Source organism: Leptinotarsa decemlineata, unplaced genomic scaffold (assembly GCF_025532065.1).
Source record: "Leptinotarsa decemlineata unplaced genomic scaffold, Ldec_3_MD MMD2_tig00026354_RagTag_RagTag, whole genome shotgun sequence".
Lineage (NCBI taxonomy): Eukaryota > Metazoa > Arthropoda > Insecta > Coleoptera > Chrysomelidae > Leptinotarsa > Leptinotarsa decemlineata.
Window position 1 is genome coordinate 23,539,775 of NW_027412702.1, and position 20,032 is coordinate 23,559,806.

The window sequence follows — 20,032 nt, forward strand, 5'->3', positions numbered from 1 at the left end:
TAATTTTATTCATCTCTATGTGGGTTGTGATAATTGTATAAGAGAATTGAATAACTCCAAAATTGAAAGGAACCAAACTTCAAACGACATAATCATCATAGAAATAGACTATCAGCAGAAACCGATAAAAATTCATTAAACGTAAACAGAAGAATGTTTTTTTGAATGGACAAACGCGACAAATCCATCGATCACTCCTAATTTATTCAACATATACCGATGTGCAAAGTATAGAAAATGCATGTTCTTCCATCAACTGTAGCATCAACTAACCTACTTTCCTCTCTTTCCACCACACAGAAAATACGCTGAACACGTCTCTATCTTAGCTGCAAGAAGAAAGCATATATAAATAAACTACAATTTCTCCTATCATTCGTTAATTAGTGATTGAGTGGTGAACTGTTCCACGGGATTTAAAAAAAAACCATGACTTTGGTGAAGGTAAGCAGTCATTGATCCATCCTGATATTGAGATTAAGAGAGCGATGATTATATAATCGAAGACTTTGAGTTTGTAACTAACGGTGAGAGGAGAATCAATTTTTATTTAGCAAATTTTGCAGACATTCTAAATAAAATCATAAGGCAGTTGATTGTTTTTGAGAGAACGCTACTTTTTTTTTAAAGACGCCAGGAAAATGAAAAGATTTTTTAAGATGCTCTAGCTAACCACGGGAAAGAATTGTACTGATGAATTATTCAAGAACTCGCCCTTGTCAGATTTTCACTGAACCTTTTACAAAACTGTGACACGTGTTTCACAATACGTTAGCTTTCTCTGTTGTATGAACACGTCTGAGGAATAGAAAAACACGTGTTATGGTTTTGTAAACTGTGTATGTGTGATTGATGACTTGTTTATTTTGTGGTAATCCATGATCACTTCAATGAAATGAATAAAAATACTTTTGTCTAATTACTACTAGTTGATTTTATTTATATGACCGGTTTCGGGTTTGACCCCATAATTAATTATCATCTTTTTCCACTTAATATATTACACAGTATCAGAATCAAAATGGTTAACAATATAAACTCTTGATATCAATAGTGAATTTTATGAAGCAAGAGCTGAAACGATTCCTCTACGAAACCCTTCTTCACTTGGAAGGTTCAATCGCAGCTTGAGAAATGATTCTTATGCAGATTATGTGAAATATATTCTTCATAACGAGTCAGTAGAGAGTTTTTCTGAAAATTTTGAGAAAAAAATTGGATTAGATAATCTAGGAAACACTTGCCACATGAATAGCATTTTACAAGTGTTATTCATGACGAAAAATTTCAGAAACAAGGTTTTTATAATGAACGAGAACGAGAATGTTTCCTACTTATTCACTAAACTTAAACACCTGTTCATCCAGCTGCAGTTTCGTAAGAATGTATCATCTTTTCCTCCAATCGATTTCCTGGGGTCTTTGAAGTCCACTAGATACTCGGTAGGACAACAATGGTATGGTTCTGAATTCTTGGGGTTCTTGTTGAATACCCTTCATGGGCAAAACAATAGCAGAATCAATACTCCTGACTGCTCTGGATTGAATGATTCCGTACAGTATATCTCATCTTGTGTTTGTCAATCTTTTACTAGAAAAATCCTCACTTGTTCACTTTGTAGTAAATGTTCAAGAGGTAGCAAAAACATATGTGAATTTCTGGAACTTCACCTAGCGTTTATTAATATGACTAATAACCAGTCCGTGCAAAACTTATTGTTAAATCATCTGAAAATGGAATTTTTAACAAGTGGTGATCGACTGTATTGCCAAACATGCGCTAAACTAACTGACTGTTATAAAAAAACAAGTATAGCTGAGGCACCAGTCAATCTAATAATAACACTGATAATCTTCAAACAAGACTCAACCTCTGACGGAAGCACCAAACTCTTTCGATGGTTCGAAATAGATGAACACTTCAATCTAGCAGACCACTATTATAATATTCATACAGTCATTGTTCACTGTGGTTCTGGCGTTGAATTTGGTCATCATAACGCCTTGGTCAAAGACGAAACAAACTGGTTTAAGTTTGACCATAGCCGTGCCACGAAGTGTTCTGGCAATGTATTGAATTTATTGGAGCCTCTGGAGACACTCTACATTTTGTTTTACGAGAGAGAGGACATTAGCAGATCAAGATCTTCAGATGATGTGGTGCTGCAGGTTTTTCCGGGTTTTCCTGCAGCTGAAAAAGCAAATGCGCCACTGGAATCAATGAAGTAGCCCCGGAGCGCAAATTAATTTTTATTGTTGTTTTATAATTTCACCAATAAAATAATAAATATGTAGTAATACTGGAAAAATAGCAAGTCTTAGAATACCATATATACAAATGGAACAGCTGAAAGTTATTGATTCCCAAATATTTTGTGTACATGACTCTTTCTTCCAAGACGACTGATTGTAGTTGACATTAGGGCGACCACCCTATGCAAAATTCAGGGAGGGAAATTGGAGCCGATTTGATGGATCATTTCTAGAAATAATATCGCTCATTGTGTACGTGAAATTAAGGTAATGCACGGTACATTAACTCCACTCGACTGCATACTTTTACCAGCAAAATGTAATATATTACATGCACCGCGTCTTTACTAGGCCAACAGTATATCAGAGAAGAGTCATTTGCATTCTCGTACAATTAAGATTCCCATGATCAAACCGTGATGATACAAATATACTGTCAATGAAGATACGAGAAGCAAATACCAATTACAAGATTTACTTTCATTTAAATCGATTCCATCTGGCTTTAATAAGTAATAAGCAGAACAGTCATTATATATAGTGTATGATACACAAAGAATGCCATATTTTTCCATTTCGTGGTGATTCATCATAAAGGTTCAAATATTTACAAAATTTGAGAACTGTGTATGAAGGTGTTCTGCAGGTCTTAACAAAATATTGAATACTTTCAATAACGAGTGACACAACAGTTGTGAAAGGGAACCTTTCGAATCCTAAAACAGGAAAAAGTCGCAGGGGAACAAATCTGGTGAATACGGGGGCTGATGCATGATTACGGTGTTGTTTTTCGTAAAAAAATACAAGCAATGCCGGGTGAGCAGGTGCTCTATCATGATATGGAAAACCTGAATTGTTCTTCCAAAGTACCGGACGATTTCTTCGTATTGCTTCTCGCAAGCGGCTGATAACTTCAAGATAATACTCATTACTGACCGTTACTCATTACTGACCATTACTGAATTGATGAGAAAATTGCACTATACAACAAATTTAACCCGAATATGATTCATCACATCCTTGAGAAAAAACTTTTCAAACATGGCATTAACCATTTATACAGAAAAACCAACAGGTAAAATGAAAAGCTACTGACAAAAGAGAACATTTCCATAGCATATAAGACTGGTAACTCTTCGGGTGGACATATAAAGAACAATGAGTTGAAAGTGGACAAAAATAACAAATTTGGGGTCTACAAACTAACATATGGATCATACTCAATAGTTTATATAGGAAGGACTTCGAGGAATTTCAGAACGAGAATTTTCGAACATGAAAGTTTTGAACCAAACAAAACGATTTTCACCTATGCTTGCCAATTTAGGTGAATAACTACGGTTTCATCATGGATCATCACATATCAGTTATACAGAAAGTAAAGGACAAAAATTAAACCTGCCGAAATTTCTGGAAATCAATAAACGCAAACTCTCAAATATTGTTTCAAACGACCAACAGGAAGTTACTTACTCACCATTGAAAAACTTGTTTTCATGAAATGTCAATAATTAATATATTTATGAATGACCTGTTTTCCTGGAAGTAGAGTTGTATCGTTACTATTTTTTCAAAATATACTTGTTTCACCACAGTTTATCTAATTGAGTTTTGTAGGTACCTATTTTTATATAAAACACATTGTAGAATAACTTGATGTACTAGTCCAACTGATGAGGTTATGGTGTAGCAAGAGGCGTATCAATCTAGAATATTCGAGGAAGTTGAGTTGGCAATAGGGTTTTCACCATATAAGATTAACTACCCCCTGCCACAAATGTCTGACTTTGCTGACAGAATGTCTTTCAATTCATTTGAAATCGACAGTGATGTATCACGATTCAATTCTACGACCGACCTTGTTTCTACCTAAAGTGAAAAACTTTTTCAAATTTGCCCCGTAAGACTAGTTGCATATCATCTACCGGGAGTGGAAATAATAAAGAATATAGAAGTAAATCTAGACATTCAAATACACCTCTCTCGATCAATAGAAGCCAGAACCCACAAGTACAAGCATTAATTAATCTGTTTTCAAAGTAGGTCTTATAATCGTTAATCTATTTTTTTATCATTTGATAAAACAGGTTTCAGGATTTCATCTCACTGATAAGTTTTATCAGGATTGTTTTTCCACAACAACTACTACCAGATCTGTTTCATCAGAAATTGAGTCTTTGCATTTGTCCAATATTTTTTAAATTAATGACTGAATATTTCTGAATATGACGTGACCACAAGTATCCGGAATACTTGCATAAATCAACTTGGTAACGCCTTTTATTCAAAAAAATCTGCAGTTGTACCAATATATTTTGTCTATCTTTCAACACTACAAACAGTTTCAGCACAGCAACTCTGCAGAATGGAAGCCTGAAAAGAACCATAATTCACCTAGTTATTTCTCTTTCTATACTACGCGAAACTGAAGAGAGTAGTGAATTGAACATTTGAACACATTTTTTTAATGACACTCATTCATCAAAATTTTCAGCTGTATTGCAAATCGTTTTTCAACATTTGTTTGATGGTTTGCAGTGAAGGTATTGATTGGTGTGTGTTTTGTTTCGATGAACATTTGTAGTTGACTATTCTGTTCAATCTTTGTTATGAACTTCATTGTTCATGACATCGTTAACATATCTCCATCAAATTTCGAACCATTGCGGTGAATTTCAACGAATTTTCCTTAAAATTTTTGAATGAAAATCCCCAATTCTTTTTCATAAAAGTCAATCCCAAAGTGGAAAAAAGTTTTGTCTATGAAGAGCTTCAATTTAGAGCTATCATTCATATTCGTTCGATGTTTGGGATTTGAGTTAATTTCCAACCTGGATCTTACAGTTTTATTAACAGATACATTCGTGAAAAGACATTCAACATCGAAGCTTAACAGAACATCATCATTTAGTGTTTTATGTTAGTTTATGGAGTGGATTGTATTTTTCAGAAAACTGTTATCATTTCCTGATATCGGTTTCAAAATTTCTGAACGCTGTCTTGCTAATTTTTGACAAAAAGTCCATCTGAACTCACAATGGGTTCTGTAGGAACATAAAAATTGGCAATAAATGACTTTTGTTCAATAAAGTTGTGGATGGTATCTTTTCTCATAGAGGAGAGTTTTTTCTGTTTCAGATTACTTTCCTCTTCCTAGTTGTATCACAAATAGTACTGGCATACCCTAGGATAATTTATCAGCAGCACACCCAAGAGGACGATCATGAAAGTAATGCAGTGCAATATCCGCAATTCTATGGGAATCCCAAAATAGATGTAGGTGCTGATCATCAAGAAACTGTTCAGGTAGCTGATAGTCATGTAGTGGCAGGAGAATATGATCACGCTGAGAAAGAGGAACATCATGTGATTGAATATTATGTGAGTTTCGAACGACTTTTTCCAAAATATCTTTTCTGCATGAAAACAACTCGAGATTTAAATTGATTACTTGTTCTGAAAGAAAAACCTCGCATACTGATAATGATAAATGAAAGATGGTTTTCAGTTTTGATAATACCTGCCAGAAATTAAAGTTCCAATCCAACAGTAGAATGGAATGGCGTAGCTCTCTAATATTAGTCGAAATAATGTTTCATTCAGTATTCATTTTAATCTTATGAAATAGATAATTGATAATTTAGTGCTGAGGCTACAAAACCAATATAAACATACGATTGTTTTCCACTTTTCCTTTTTTATATTTTCCATATTTGACTTGATGAGGCAACAGTTTCCAAATTTTGAAGTGATAACTTCTTATGGAAGGGTAAACCGCTTCGTTACTTAACGCGTAATGGCGCCAGTTTGTCTGGCTTCCCTTCCTATCACGCATACGTCAGCGAAAGGCAGGCTCTTCCTCTCTCGTAGGACAGATGCTCAGTGTTTGGTGTGTGTTAGACATATACTGTTGACAGAATTATAAAAATCCTACCAACAACCCCGTAATATTCTTTCATTATGTAAAACGTGGCTTAAAAATGATGCTACTACATTTGTGCATGTACATCATCAGTATCATTATTTAATCCTACAAAAGTAACAATTGGCTTAGCTATAATATATGTACACACACAAAACAATCAATAAAATATTTTATTAATGCATAACCTATCCTTACATCATCAGATATACATAAAAGTTAAGTAATAACATAAGCTTTTCTCAAGTTGAACAATTTCAATATTGAATACTTCCATTCAGATTACTTTAAATTATCACTTCTGTCGGGCGTCACAAGACGCACAGGTTTTTTTATATTGTGTTTTTTTAGCTCATAAATTTGACCAATTCGCACAGTTTTTTTACTACATACACTACTCCCAAAAGTAACAGTTGAATTTTATAAGAGAAAAAATTGTTATAAATGCCTCAAATCTAATTTCAACAAATATGTTAATTCAAAAATGTTTTTGAATTATAAGTATGAAAAACCATGAACCATTAACCAAAGGGGTATTTTGTCTTTTGATTTACACAAATTTGGAATTTCAGCCTCCAAGGATGAGAAGTGTGAATCGCTACTTTCGCACAATAAAGGCTGTCTAAGCCTTAAGAAATTTATTGTATTGCTTGTGTTCTGTTCTTTTCCATTTTATACATGTATAAACAATTGATGAATATGAGTACAACTTTCCGTTTGTGATTCATTTTAAAAAGTTGGTTTTTGATTATAGAGTAGATATATCTGTCTACTAGCTTCAAATGGTAATCAAACAAATTTATTGATAATTCAGTTTTGAAGACAATTTGACTGAATATAAATATCAACATTTTGATACTTCTATTATTTTTAAAATATAATCAAATGCAATGTAAAATTAGAAAACTTTGTTCAGGCTAGTCTTGACATACCTACACTGTAGGTTGATGGACTGAACCCTATCAGAAAACCACTACTCCCAACTGTTCCCCTGGCTAATATCACGAAGGGCGTTGGATTATATCCAACAGGTGATAGTGCAGGAATCTTTAAAGAAGTATTTCCTTCATTTTTGGGAAAGAAAGTTTTTGGATTTCTACTTGATACAAAAAAAAGGATCAGGGAATCTTCCAAATAAAGAAAGGAAGTAATCAATTTGAAAATGAGTAACTCTATACATGGATGTGTAGATCATACAAAGAAGTAACTTTCAGACAGAAACTGAAAGAAAGTCCTCCTGAAACAGCTACTTTAATATAAACATTGAATTACACGAAAGAAAAAAATTCTTTTGAAACAAATACTTCTATATGAACACTGAATTATACAAAAGATACTTTTCTCTACTCAGTAGAGAAAAGTATCTTCTGTATAATTTACTGTATACTCAGTAGAGAAAAGTATCTTCTGTATAATTCAATGTTCATATAGAAGTATTTGTATCGAAAGATTTTTTTTCTTTCGTGTAATTCAATGTTTGTATGAAAGTAGCTGTTTCAGGAGGACTTTCTTTCAGTTTGTGTCTGAAAGTTACTTCTTTGCATGATCTACACATCCATGTATAGAGTTACTCATTTACAAATTGATTACTTCCTTCCTTTTTTTGGAAGATTCCCTCATCCTTTTTTTGTATCAAGATGGAGTAGTAGAAAGCCAAAAACTTTTTTCCCAAAAATTGATCACTCCTAAAAATGTAACCCCTTCAATTCATATTTCCTTTATATGCTGTTGACGATACAACGGCTGGAACCGATTTTCAATTATAGGAACGGGCACATTTGAAAATCGATTCCAGTAGTTTGTTAAGTTATCCGTAAAAGGTACCTATTTATTGTCGCTTGTCCACCTCTAATAGCTCATATCGAGATCCTAAACAACCACCCGATAGCTGCTGCCACTAACGGAAAAATTAGAAACCTTGTTGGTCCTTGATCAAGGTATTTTATTAATTTTCAGTTGGGAATTGACAATGATATTCGAACTGTGAATTCAACTTAGGGATTTTCGTAAAACGCTATAAGCAGTTGTAATTCACATGTTCACAGAAACGGATTCGTAATAGTGCCGATTTGAAAGGTTGAGAATTCCATTTTCTTATTTCTTCGGAGGATATTTTTATCTGTTTTTTCCAACTGTATATGAAAACGTCTTCGAATTATCAGGGTTCGATAATCGAAGGTGAGATTTCAAGCATTATTCCTTGTGTCATCACAGGACTACAATATATTTCATAATACGAGGAATCCAACAATAATTCAATTTCAGTCATTTTTTTTTAATAACTTGTGTACCACCCAGAAAAACCCGATATTACTATACGAACAGTCATTTGGGGACAAGGAAATGAGGAAATGTCACATGTGTTTTCATCCTCTTCCTTGATGGAGTAGCGCAATAGTGCCCTATTACAGCTGGCCGTTTGGAATCGAGGCTAACCACCGCATAGCGGCATTAACGACTTTTCTTTTGAGTGAAAATTAAATATATATTTCTTATACCAATTCCATCACATTTCACATTACCAATATCATGTCTTCCGGTCAAGTTTCTCTTCAGAAATTTCTAACTAGAGAATAAGTCTTCCCCCTCGTTGTGCAGGAGATTGGAAAGGTAGTTTTCTTTTTCCCAAACACCCTGTTCAGTTTTGTCTGTCGTGCACAACCTCCCTCCGTGGTTGGCTGGTATTTGTTAGTGTAGGTTTTTCTTGCGCATTGCCAAACCCTGTGTAGAAATATGTCATTTGCCAAATTTTGAGTTTTATTGGGGCATTATTGTTGCTATTACGTTATACAGGGTGTCCCTGGACTTCCTCTTTTCCTCTCGGGAATGTATAGATAGGGTCAAAATATCACCAGTACTTCATATAACTTTTTTTCCTAAAATCCTTCGTTACCAAGTAACGGGCCCTCGAAGTTACAAAATGAAAAATGTTTTTCTTTGATAACTTTTCAAGTGAATATTCAAAATCATCCAAATTTTGGTAATTGACTAAACAAATGAATTCCTTCGATGAGCTTTCATGCAGGAGTCAGTTGTTTTGCTACAAAGTCAGGAACGGACTACCCCCGATGGCCCACACCCCAAAACTTTGAAATGACAGATATTTTTCAATATTTTTCAACAAATTAAGGTTACTTGGACAATTTTATGAATAAAAGTACTCGTGTGGAAAGTCGATCGGAGCAACGAGTCTTGATAAAAATGTAGTTTCACTCGACGACATCAAACCCGCTCGTCCACCATTATTTGAAATGAATAATTATCAAAGCAGAAATAATAATGATAACGTTAATTCAACAACATTTATCCTGAGATGTCTACCATTATTCGAAAATATTAGTTTTTAAGGAAAATGGAAATGATAGGTAAAATGTTCATAATCAATTTTTATAATGCAAACACGTTTAACTAACGAAACTCAAGAGCCTCAAGAGCAAACAGAAATAAAAAATCCGCTACAGAAACTGCTCGATATGACCACCTTCTCTCTCTATACATTTTCTTAGTCTGCGAAGACACCCTCTCTGTACTTGAAATAACATTCCAGGGTCGTTTCGTATGGCTTCACAATGTAATGTTATTCTATTCAACAATGCATCTCTTGTGTGAATAGGTGTAGCGTAAACAAGGCTTTTTAGATGCCCCCACAGAAAGAAATCCAATGGATTCAAATCCGGAGACCGCGATGGCCATGAATATGGCCCACCTCTACCAATCCATCTATTGTGGAAAATATGGTTCAGATGGTCACGCACAATCAAACTAAAATGAGGAGGAGCGCCATCATGCATAAACCACATATCTCTTCGGGTTTGCAATGGAACATGTTCCAAAAGTCCATTCAAATCGTTCTGAATGAACTCCAAATAACGTTCTCCATTCAATCGGTCCTGTAGAACGAATGGTCCTATAAGATGGTTTCCTATGATACCAGCCCAAACATTCACGTTGAATTTCCGTTGGTGTTTGGTTTGCAATATCCCATGGGGATTTTCTTCGGCCCATATATGGAGATTATGAGAGTTGATAACTCCATCTCTACTGAAACCTGCTTCATCAGTGAATAAAACTCGATTAATAAAAGTCATATCCTCTCTTTGCCTATCCATGAACAAATTGGCATATTCCAGTCGTGCTGGAAAATCTTGAGGTGTCATGGCATGTACCTTCTGGATGTGAAATGGGTGGAGCAGTTGTTCCCTAATTATTCTATGAATAGTGGACTTGGATGTATGGAACTGTTCTGATAGATTTCTGATGCTCATTGAAGGATCATCAGCGACGGCTTCCAAAATATTTTCCTCCAATACAACGGTACGTACAGTCCTAGGAGCGCCCTTACCACCTCGTTTTGGCAAAACTGTACCTACAATAATATCGAAATAAAAAAACGTGCTCAAATTAATTATCAATTATTACATACCTGTCTCCCTCAAGCTGCGATTGACAGGCTCGAATGTTTCTCTTGACGGTACCGTTCGATTGGGAAAATGCTCGGAATACAGACGACGAGCTTCTGCAGCATTACAAAATGCTCGTCGATAAAATACATGCATATCTGCATATTCATTGAATGTAAACTGTTCGGCCATATCAAAAAAATTCAAAATATCCTATAGAATATTGACAATACAATGATAGTCATATGACAACGCACCACTCAACAAAACAAAATCGCATTCCAGTTTCTCATTTTTCATCAAAACTTTCTAGAAGGTTTTTTTGTCAACATCTGTGAAAGAAATATTATTCCCTGGATATTTTTCACCTGATCATGTGCAGCCGTTTTTGTAGTTCATTCGTTTGCTTTTTATTAGTATAGTAAATATTTTTTCCGATGTGCGTTTTTTCAGCTAAATTTAGATTCGTGTTAATTTGAAACATTCGAATGTTGAGTTTCATGAGATTCAGATAACTGATCAACACGAAACGTGATTATTCCACACGTATTATGTACATACAAAATATGGAATGAATTCGATATTTCATAGTAGAGTAGCTTGTTAGTTTAAAAACACCACGAATCTACAGAACTTGATATTTCTTTTGAAAAAATATCTGCTATCACAATTGTGACTTAAACTTCGATATAGGTACTGTACTTTTTGTTTACGACTTCATTTTAGCATACTTTGTATTATTCCTGTTATAAATGTTGTTGAATTAACGTTATCATTATTATTTCTGCTTTGATAATTTTTCATTTCAAATAATGGTGGACGAGCGGGTTTGATGTCGTCGAGTGAAACTACATTTTTATCAAGACTCGTTGCTCCGATCGACTTTCCACACGAGTACTTTTATTCATAAAATTGTCCAAGTAACCTTAATTTGTTGAAAAATATTGAAAAATATCTGTCATTTCAAAGTTTTGGGGTGTGGACCATCGGGGGTAGTCCGTTCCTGACTTTGTAGCAAAACAACTGACTCCTGCATGAAAGCTCATCGAAGGAATTCATTTGTTTAGTCAATTACCAAAATTTGGATGATTTTGAATATTCACTTGAAAAGTTATCAAAGAAAAACATTTTTCATTTTGTAACTTCGAGGGCCCGTTACTTGGTAACGAAGGATTTTAGGAAAAAAAGTTATATGAAGTACTGGTGATATTTTGACCCCATCTATACATTCCCGAGAGGAAAAGAGGAAGTCCAGAGATACCCTGTATAGGGTTAATAGTAAATCTGTTGGCGCCCTTGGAACATAAATCATTTGTATAACTCACCCCCCTCTCGCTGTCTAAAAGCTAGCTGTGAGCTCATCCCGTTTATATCTGAAATACCCCACATATGAACTGATGATTGGATAAGTAAGGAAAAGAAAAAAATAATACGTAACAAGTTGTATGGCCAACATCATATGCAGAAAATGTTTCTGTGAAGATGTCTGTCCTGACAGCGGTCGGAATTAGCCTTCATGGTATTAGCCAGAGGAATAGTTGTTTTCTGAAAGATGTCAGTCCGTTAACCTACAGTGTAGGTGAGTCGAGACTGGAGTGAACAAACTGTTCTTTGAGTTGAATTGATTTACAGCCAGTCTTCAATTATGCCTACTGTATATATGTGAAAATGCGATGTTGTTTCTGTACTGAAAAATTAATAATTTATTGATTAACCTTCAATCTTTCACTGACGAAGAGTTCTTGATTGATAAAACGTCGACTAGAAGTGCAATATAATAACTTTTGGCAAATTTATCACATATGGATTTAGTTGAAACGAATGTATGGCATATTTCAACACGAACATCCAGTATAATTTCCTTCGAAAATGTATGCTATAATGAATCAAAATATTTGATGTTTTGTCTCTCCTGTATAATGATCGTAGTAAATTCAGAAACTTGAATATTACAACATTCCGCACGACTTTTTTCCTGGTTGTGAAAAAAATCAGAATTAAATGATGATTGCTTGAGTAACACATAACGAATTAATATGGTGCGATTACTCGAAAACGATTAAATGCTTCCTCATTGAATCACTGCGCTTTCCATTTATTTTAATTCGGTTACGGAAACGTGCATGTAAAATGGAACTCGTTTCTTCATTTGCCCCAGTGAGCATCTGTCGAGAATTTCTTCCACTCATTGAACATATGTCAGTCCGAATAAAGACGTGGTTGAATTCAAAGAATGACTTTCTTTTGGGAAATTTACATCTCAACATTCCTGCGTTAAAGGTTATTAACTCACGGGTACAAAAGTAGTATTTGTAAACAATATAATGGAAGTGAAGTTATTAGATTCACTATCATCACACACCCAAGGCTTAATGATGATGAAGACGTGAAGATTGGATAGGGAGAATGTATAATATGTACCGTTATCGATGTCGAAAATATCATAAAAATTTTCAACAAAAATGAAAAATCATGATAACTTTAATAATATAGATATGTACTTATGTGATTCACGGATCAACACAAAATTTGACAATTCTTCAGGTCGTAATTAGACGGAAAAAAATATACTGCATGAAAAAGTTCGCTTTTTTATTTAGGAAACTGTTTGAACGATATTTTTCAAAATCTGTGGATTCAATTTTTAATTGAAAATGAAACCATTTGAATAAACAATTTTATCATTTTTATTAAGTTTTGCAATCAAAATAACTCACAAAAAAGTATAAAATAATTTAAAAGTGCACACTACTACTTTTTCTTCTATGTTCATTGGTACTATCTCTCAATAAACGCCATCATGTTTTCATTGTATTGGCCTTGATAACGTTGTTCGAAGCTCATAATGTCCTGGTGAAAACGTTCTCTTTGCTCTTCTGAATACGCTGTCACATTGTTTTTGAATTTAACTAAATGAGCATGCATCATATTATTATGTACTTTTAATAACATCCTGCAGCCCATGCCTAAAATTTTTTTAGCATATTTTCTACTTGTTTTTTGTAGTTTACGGCTTTATTTCCAAAAAATCAATAAACGACTGCTTTAAAACTGTTCCATCTCCTTTTTCAGTACGATTCAGCAACGTTGGAAACTTTTCATCGGCGAAAATCTGTCTGATTTGCTGACCAATAAAAACCCCAGCTGTAACCTTTGCTTCTGATAACTTCGGAAAAAAAATTCTCAAGTATTCAAAAGCTTCTGAGGTTTGATCCAGTTTTTTAACAAACTGTTTCATCAACCCTAACTTAAGTGGCATTAACACTTTTTCCACTTCAACAATTGGCTCAAATTTTACGTTTTCTTTCCCGACACAAAGTTTTGTTCTCACAAGCCATGACCGTTGAGTATAATGCTTAGCAACCGCTCTGCTATCCCATAAGCACAAATAACACGGATTCTTTGTATATCCGCTTTGAAGTCCCATCAAAAATGCCACCATTTCAAAATCTCCAGTCAGCTGCCAGTTATACTCGCAATACTTTACAGCTTCAAGCAAAACACTTTCATAATTTTCTTTAAGATGTAATAAGTGAGCGATTGGAAGAGATGTGAATTTATTTCCCATCTCTTCCATTTCCCCCAGCTTTAAAGCTTTTTGTGGAGCTGTCAATGAATAAACGCCATTCGCTAGGAACACAAGGTATGTCAATTTCTTCAAACATACCTTTTATGTCATTGCAAAAGCAAAGTCCATCTTCTTTTGTGAAAAATGTTGAGAATGTTTCATGTCTTGTCTTTCATGTGATATTAACATCATCGAGCAAATTTGTTTGCGAGAGCCCGAAAGCTCTGCCTTCCTTTTTGGCAAATTTGAATCTCTAATCAAATCATTAAAATCTTCTGTAGTGATGAAATGATGTTTTGGTTGTTCTGGTGTCGGTGAAAAATCCTTATCGGAATTACTTTCATGAGAACTAAGAGATGAGCTACTTTTCTGTTTTAATTTTTTCATCGGCTCAAGTACTGGTCGTGTCAGATCGTGTGCGACTGGAGCAGAAGAAGATTCAAGATCTGGATATTCGATAGGTTTTGCATTTTTACCCCGGATTCACAATGGAAAAGTAGTAGTCGTTAACGTGGTCTTTTGGTTCCCGCCAGATTCTTGGTATTGCAAGTTTCATAGAGCTTTTCTCACCTCGATACCAACCTAAAATATGGAAATAGAAATTAGTATAACACATATATAACAAAATGCATCAGCATCATATTTACACTTTCTTGACGACATTTTTAGTTATTCTAGATTTGTACAAAACACTTGATCGTTGTTTGTCACTCTAGTGCCATCTATCAGCACTGTGTGAACGTTAAAACCCTACTCTGATTGCGCGGTATTTTTAAATGTATTAAAAATTATCGAAATTTATTAAAAATTCAAAAATTAGTATTATCATTACTACAACTATTACAAAGGCAAACTTTATACAAAAAAAAGGTAGTTTCTTTTCGTTTTTGTTCATAATTCAGCAGAAAATCATAAAATAGACTTCAGGACAAAGAACGAAAATCATTTCATAGAGTCTTGATTATTTCCCTCAAAGTATACAAACGATGATATGTTCAACCGATCCAAATGACCATACATCGATCGCAAGCACATATACTTCCTATTTTTCGAAGTTTCAGTTTGTATTATAGTTATTATAGTAGCGATTCACGTTAGATTTGAATCGCTGGAGATTAAATTCATTTGAAAACACGTTCTCAGGAAGTTTATTCCACATACACGCAGTTCTCTAAATGAAAGAGTTTTTGAGCAGTGAAGTTCGAGGTGTACTGAGTTGAACCTTAAACCGATGAGCAGCCACAGTCCGTCGTATTTCTGATATATCCTATTCTTGGTGGAATCAAATGTGCCAAGTACATGAACACTTCCCGTGAAAGTATCTATAAAACAGACTATCAAGGTTGCAAGTGATGTTTGTGTCTTCATTAAGGCGGATGGCTCCTTTCTGGATGGAATCCAGCAGTTTCAGGGTATGTTTAGGGGCGGAGCTCCATACATGAGAACAATACTCCGAAGAAGGTCGTCTGATCTGAGCTTTATGAAGCATCAAAAGTTGATGAGGTGTGTACAATTTTCTGGTTCGAAACAGTGTTTCATGTTTTTGAGAAGCAGCATTTGCAATTCTAGCGACATGATTGTGCCAAGACATATTGGTGCCCATTTTAACCGCCTTACAAACTTATCGAAGCAGAAAGCGGAATTGTTTGTCCTCACATTATTATATCCAGTTCGGAGGCATTTATCTTTTTGGAGAAAACCGATGGATGAAAACCGATGCAGCATTGAATTGAACCTGGGTACTTTCACCTCAATTCAAAATCACCTCTAGATCCTCATTAAGATATGCAACCTCCTGCTGCCGATGACCTGGAATCCAAATGGAATGACAAAACAAATGTCCTGTTGTCAGCTGTCTCCAATTAGTCGTTGATATACAATAAAAAGAGAGTTGGTGACAATATTGATTCCTGGGGAACACCAGCGTTGATAATTAAAGTATTCGAGAGGTATCCATCGATGGGCATTTGTAGGAAATGTTCTTTCAGGAATCTGATTCGACAAGCCATAGCATCGAACTTTGGTCAGCAAATCCTCATGCCACACACGGCCAAAAGCCTTAGAAATATCAACGGCAACAACTCTTTACTCTTCATGTTTTTACGTTTTCTACATAATGATGTTATGATTTTTTGATTCGTTTGATTCGTTGATTCGTTTCAAAATATTTCATTTGACTTTTCTAAACTTGAACTTTCCTCTGGGTCAACCTTTCATCATTTCACTTTCAAATTATCTAAGAACAATTCGTTCAGGCCAGTGTCAACTCCCTACACAGTAGGTTAATGGACTGACACTTATCAGAAAACAACTACTCCCCTGGCTAATACCACGAAAGGCGTTGGATTATATCCGACAGGTGTAAGTGCAGGATTCTTCACAGGATTATTCCTGCATATGCTGTTGGCGATACAACTGCTGAAATAGATTTTCAATTATTGGAACACACTTGCAGACCGGTTTCGGACTGTTTGGTCACTCGTCGTTGTTTTCTGATAAGTGTCAGTTCATTAACCTACTGTGTAGGGAGTTAAGGCTGGCTTGAACGAATTGTTCTTTCAGATTATTTGATTTATAGCCAGTCTTCAAGTATGCCCACTGACTATAGGTGAAAGTTTTCTTTCCTTATACGAGGAATTGGTCAAATTTCGGATATGCAGCTGGTTACCTCGTTCACAGGCAGATGGGGCGACGACAAACCTGTTGTTTGTTGTATGCTTCAGCTTAGTTCGAGGAATGATACTCTGACGGAGTCGATTTTCAATTATCGAAAATCATCGACTTTATGTTCGTGCAAACTTTGAGATCAACACGAAAACGAACATGTTTTTATCTAAAATGTAATTTGGAATAACGAACACGTCGGCGAATAAAGTTCGGCCCTGGAATGCCCTGGCCTGGTCAAGTTAGAATTAGGGAGGAGTTTGTATTTATTTCATCGAGCGAAATCGCACTGCCATCTGGCGGTATACGTTTTCGTAACTAAAGGCTAAAGTTGAGTTGAGACTGGCCTGAACGAATTGTTCTTAGATAATTTGATTTATAGCCAGTCTTCAAGTATGCCCACTGACTATATGTGAAAATTTCACTTTTATATTGTGTATATTTTTGCTCTTATGACTGAATCATAATCTGTTTTTATAGTAACTTGATTATCTGCTACTCCGTTTGAGATTTATAATATTGTAATTTTTCATGCAGCATGATTTGTTATGATTTTGAATGAGCATTTATTTGGAGTTTTTGAAAATTATGATTGATGATTATGTTACTATTACGTTACGTTACTATTCTTTATTCATTCTTGGTTCAACTACATTATCAATAATTTTGAAATTTCAGGCACACCCAAAATACACATTCAAGTACGGCGTAAACGACTATCACACAGGAGACATCAAAAGCCAACACGAATCCCGAGATGGCGACGTTGTGAAAGGGCAGTACTCTCTTGTAGAACCAGACGGTTCTATCAGAACTGTGGAATATACTGCGGACAAACACAGCGGTTTTAACGCCGTGGTACACAAAACGGAACCCACCAAACACATCGAAAGTCCTCAACAACAAGAACACCACTTGGAAAATCATCAGCAACAGGAGCAGTACCAACCTGACCATCATCAACTTCTTAGAGGACATCAGCAGATCCTTGGGGATATTGAACAAATCAACGGAGCACATGAAGAACTTCCAAGCGAATACCAACAAGTTCCCGAAGTACATGAACAAGATGGTGACGATGAAGGCCAATATACTCAAAAGCATTATTAGATATTGTCGGCAGAATTTGATACGTAGATGACTGAAGACGAAGTAGTATGCATCGATTTAGTTATTAAGTTATTGGACTAAGTATTATTGCTTTTTATGAAAAGTATCAATGTCCTGATAGCAGTGCATGAAAGCATGTATGATTTATATTGTGTACACTAATGACATAATAATTTTCAAAAATGCACTACTTGTATTCTCTTGCGTGTGCTGAATTCTCAGCTTTGGTTTGAATAACTTTTGGAACCATTCCAAATTTTGGGTATCGATTTACAACAGAGTCTTAATGTTGATATCGTTAAAAAATAGTAATAATACTAGTGAAGTTATGTTGTAACGATAATTGCGAGTGATTGTTCACAATATCAGAAGTCAGGAAGAGGTGATATTTTGTTTGTTTATAATTATGCACATCCTGGAACTGAATTGTTTAAAAAAATGAAAATTTGAGCAGTATTATATTCGCTATCATCGAACTATTATTGTTTAAGAAGTAATATTCAAATTACATTCAATCATTTTTGTTATTTAGATTTGTATTTATTGTTATTTTTCTGATATTTTGTTATAAATGAATACATTTTATTGAATTATATTTTGGTTAACTGAAATAACGTCATATTTTTCATTTCTTTTTAGTACTGATTTTTCACGCACTTTCTGTAATGGCGAGTTCGCGCGTACTTCCCGCGCGATTTGAGTAACACGGCTTTGTTTTGGCGCTTTTTGATGCTGTGTGCCATATCTTTGGTAAATATGTTTTCTCTTCCTTTCTGTTGAAGTTCCCTTGGAGTGTATGTATTTATATGGCTTTAAAATACATTATTGTTGAATAATGATCGACGTTGCTAGTCTCTCGGTATTTTCGAAAAGGATCTTGTGTTCCCCGTCGGATAAATTATGTTCAGCGACTTCAGACTTCAAAGTCTGTCCCAATCGGCAACTCCGCTTGTGCTCGACTAGGCGGTTACTAATGCTCCTTTAAGTCTGACCGTGAGAAACAGTTACAAGAAATTCTGTGGTCATCTGAAGTCACCCAAATCGCGCGACCAAACTACTGAGGATGACTGTCACAGTTGCAAGTGAAACGTTTGTAGACTGTAAACAAAAAAGTCTTCGGCAAAACTTGGAAATCAACATTCCCATATCAACAAATGTGTTCAAAAAACCAGTGGGGTATTCATAAAGGGGATATTAATGAATATGAGAAAGAGAGAATAATCAATCATCAATATTTTGAAGTCATTTATCTTTGTCAATCCTAGAATGCAAAGAACAGATTTCTGTGAGAAAACAACTACTATCATCATCATATTGGGCGGCTGAATTATAATCATTTGTAAACGTCTCCCGACGTGTCGGTTTGTCTGTCTGCAAGCGATAAATTCAAAAACTGCTGAACGGATTTCCATTATTTTCACTGATAGCGTGAATCAAGAGAAATAATCATTTTTGGTTGGAATATGAGGATGTCTTATGACTTCACCATGATCTGAAATGTTCCCCAACGTTTCAGATTATTACCGAACATTCAACTATCTTGCAAGAATCTGTGGATAATTTTCTTCTCGATTAGGTATGAAGATTAAAATATTTAACAATAATAATAATAATAATAATTTTTTATTCCATCTGGATCATTTACATGATATTGGAAACGTCACAGTAACAAGAATATCTCATTCAAAGATAGAGTATTCTAAGGAATAAATATAAAAAATGTATAAACATATGAAACACATTACTAACATCACTGAAACAGTCGCTAAAACAGATGATTGAACATTTCATTTAGAGTGTATATAAGTAAAACACATTTCAAACATTATTAAAACAAATGATTTCTGTTTTGCCCGTGTTGAAGAAACTCTGTAGTACTATAAAAGGCCTTCTCCAAGAGGTATTTTTTGAGAGTGGATTTGAAAGTAATTTGATTGTTTACCTCTTTTACGTATGTGGGAAGAGAATTAAAAAGTTTTATGCTCATATAAAATGGACTGTTCTCATATAGAGCTGTGTGATGTTTGGGAAGCCTGATAGAGTTTCCTTGTCTTGTGGGATAGCTATGAAAATTGGAATTTTTTTCAAACATTTCCTGATGGTCTCTGAGGTATAG

At 34.8% G+C, this 20,032-nt stretch overlaps 1 protein-coding gene across 1 annotated transcript; it reads left to right on the top strand.

Moving 5' to 3' along the window:
* The first annotated feature begins 306 nt into the window (after positions 1–306).
* On the top strand, positions 307–18,543 carry LOC111502248 (uncharacterized). Its single transcript, XM_023156264.2, has 3 exons — positions 307–444; positions 5,391–5,633; positions 17,485–18,543. The coding sequence occupies exons 1-3, from the start codon at positions 430–432 to the stop codon at positions 17,914–17,916; spliced, it is 690 nt and encodes a 229-aa protein (XP_023012032.2). The 5' UTR covers positions 307–429; the 3' UTR covers positions 17,917–18,543.
* Positions 18,544–20,032: the final 1,489 nt, after the last annotated feature.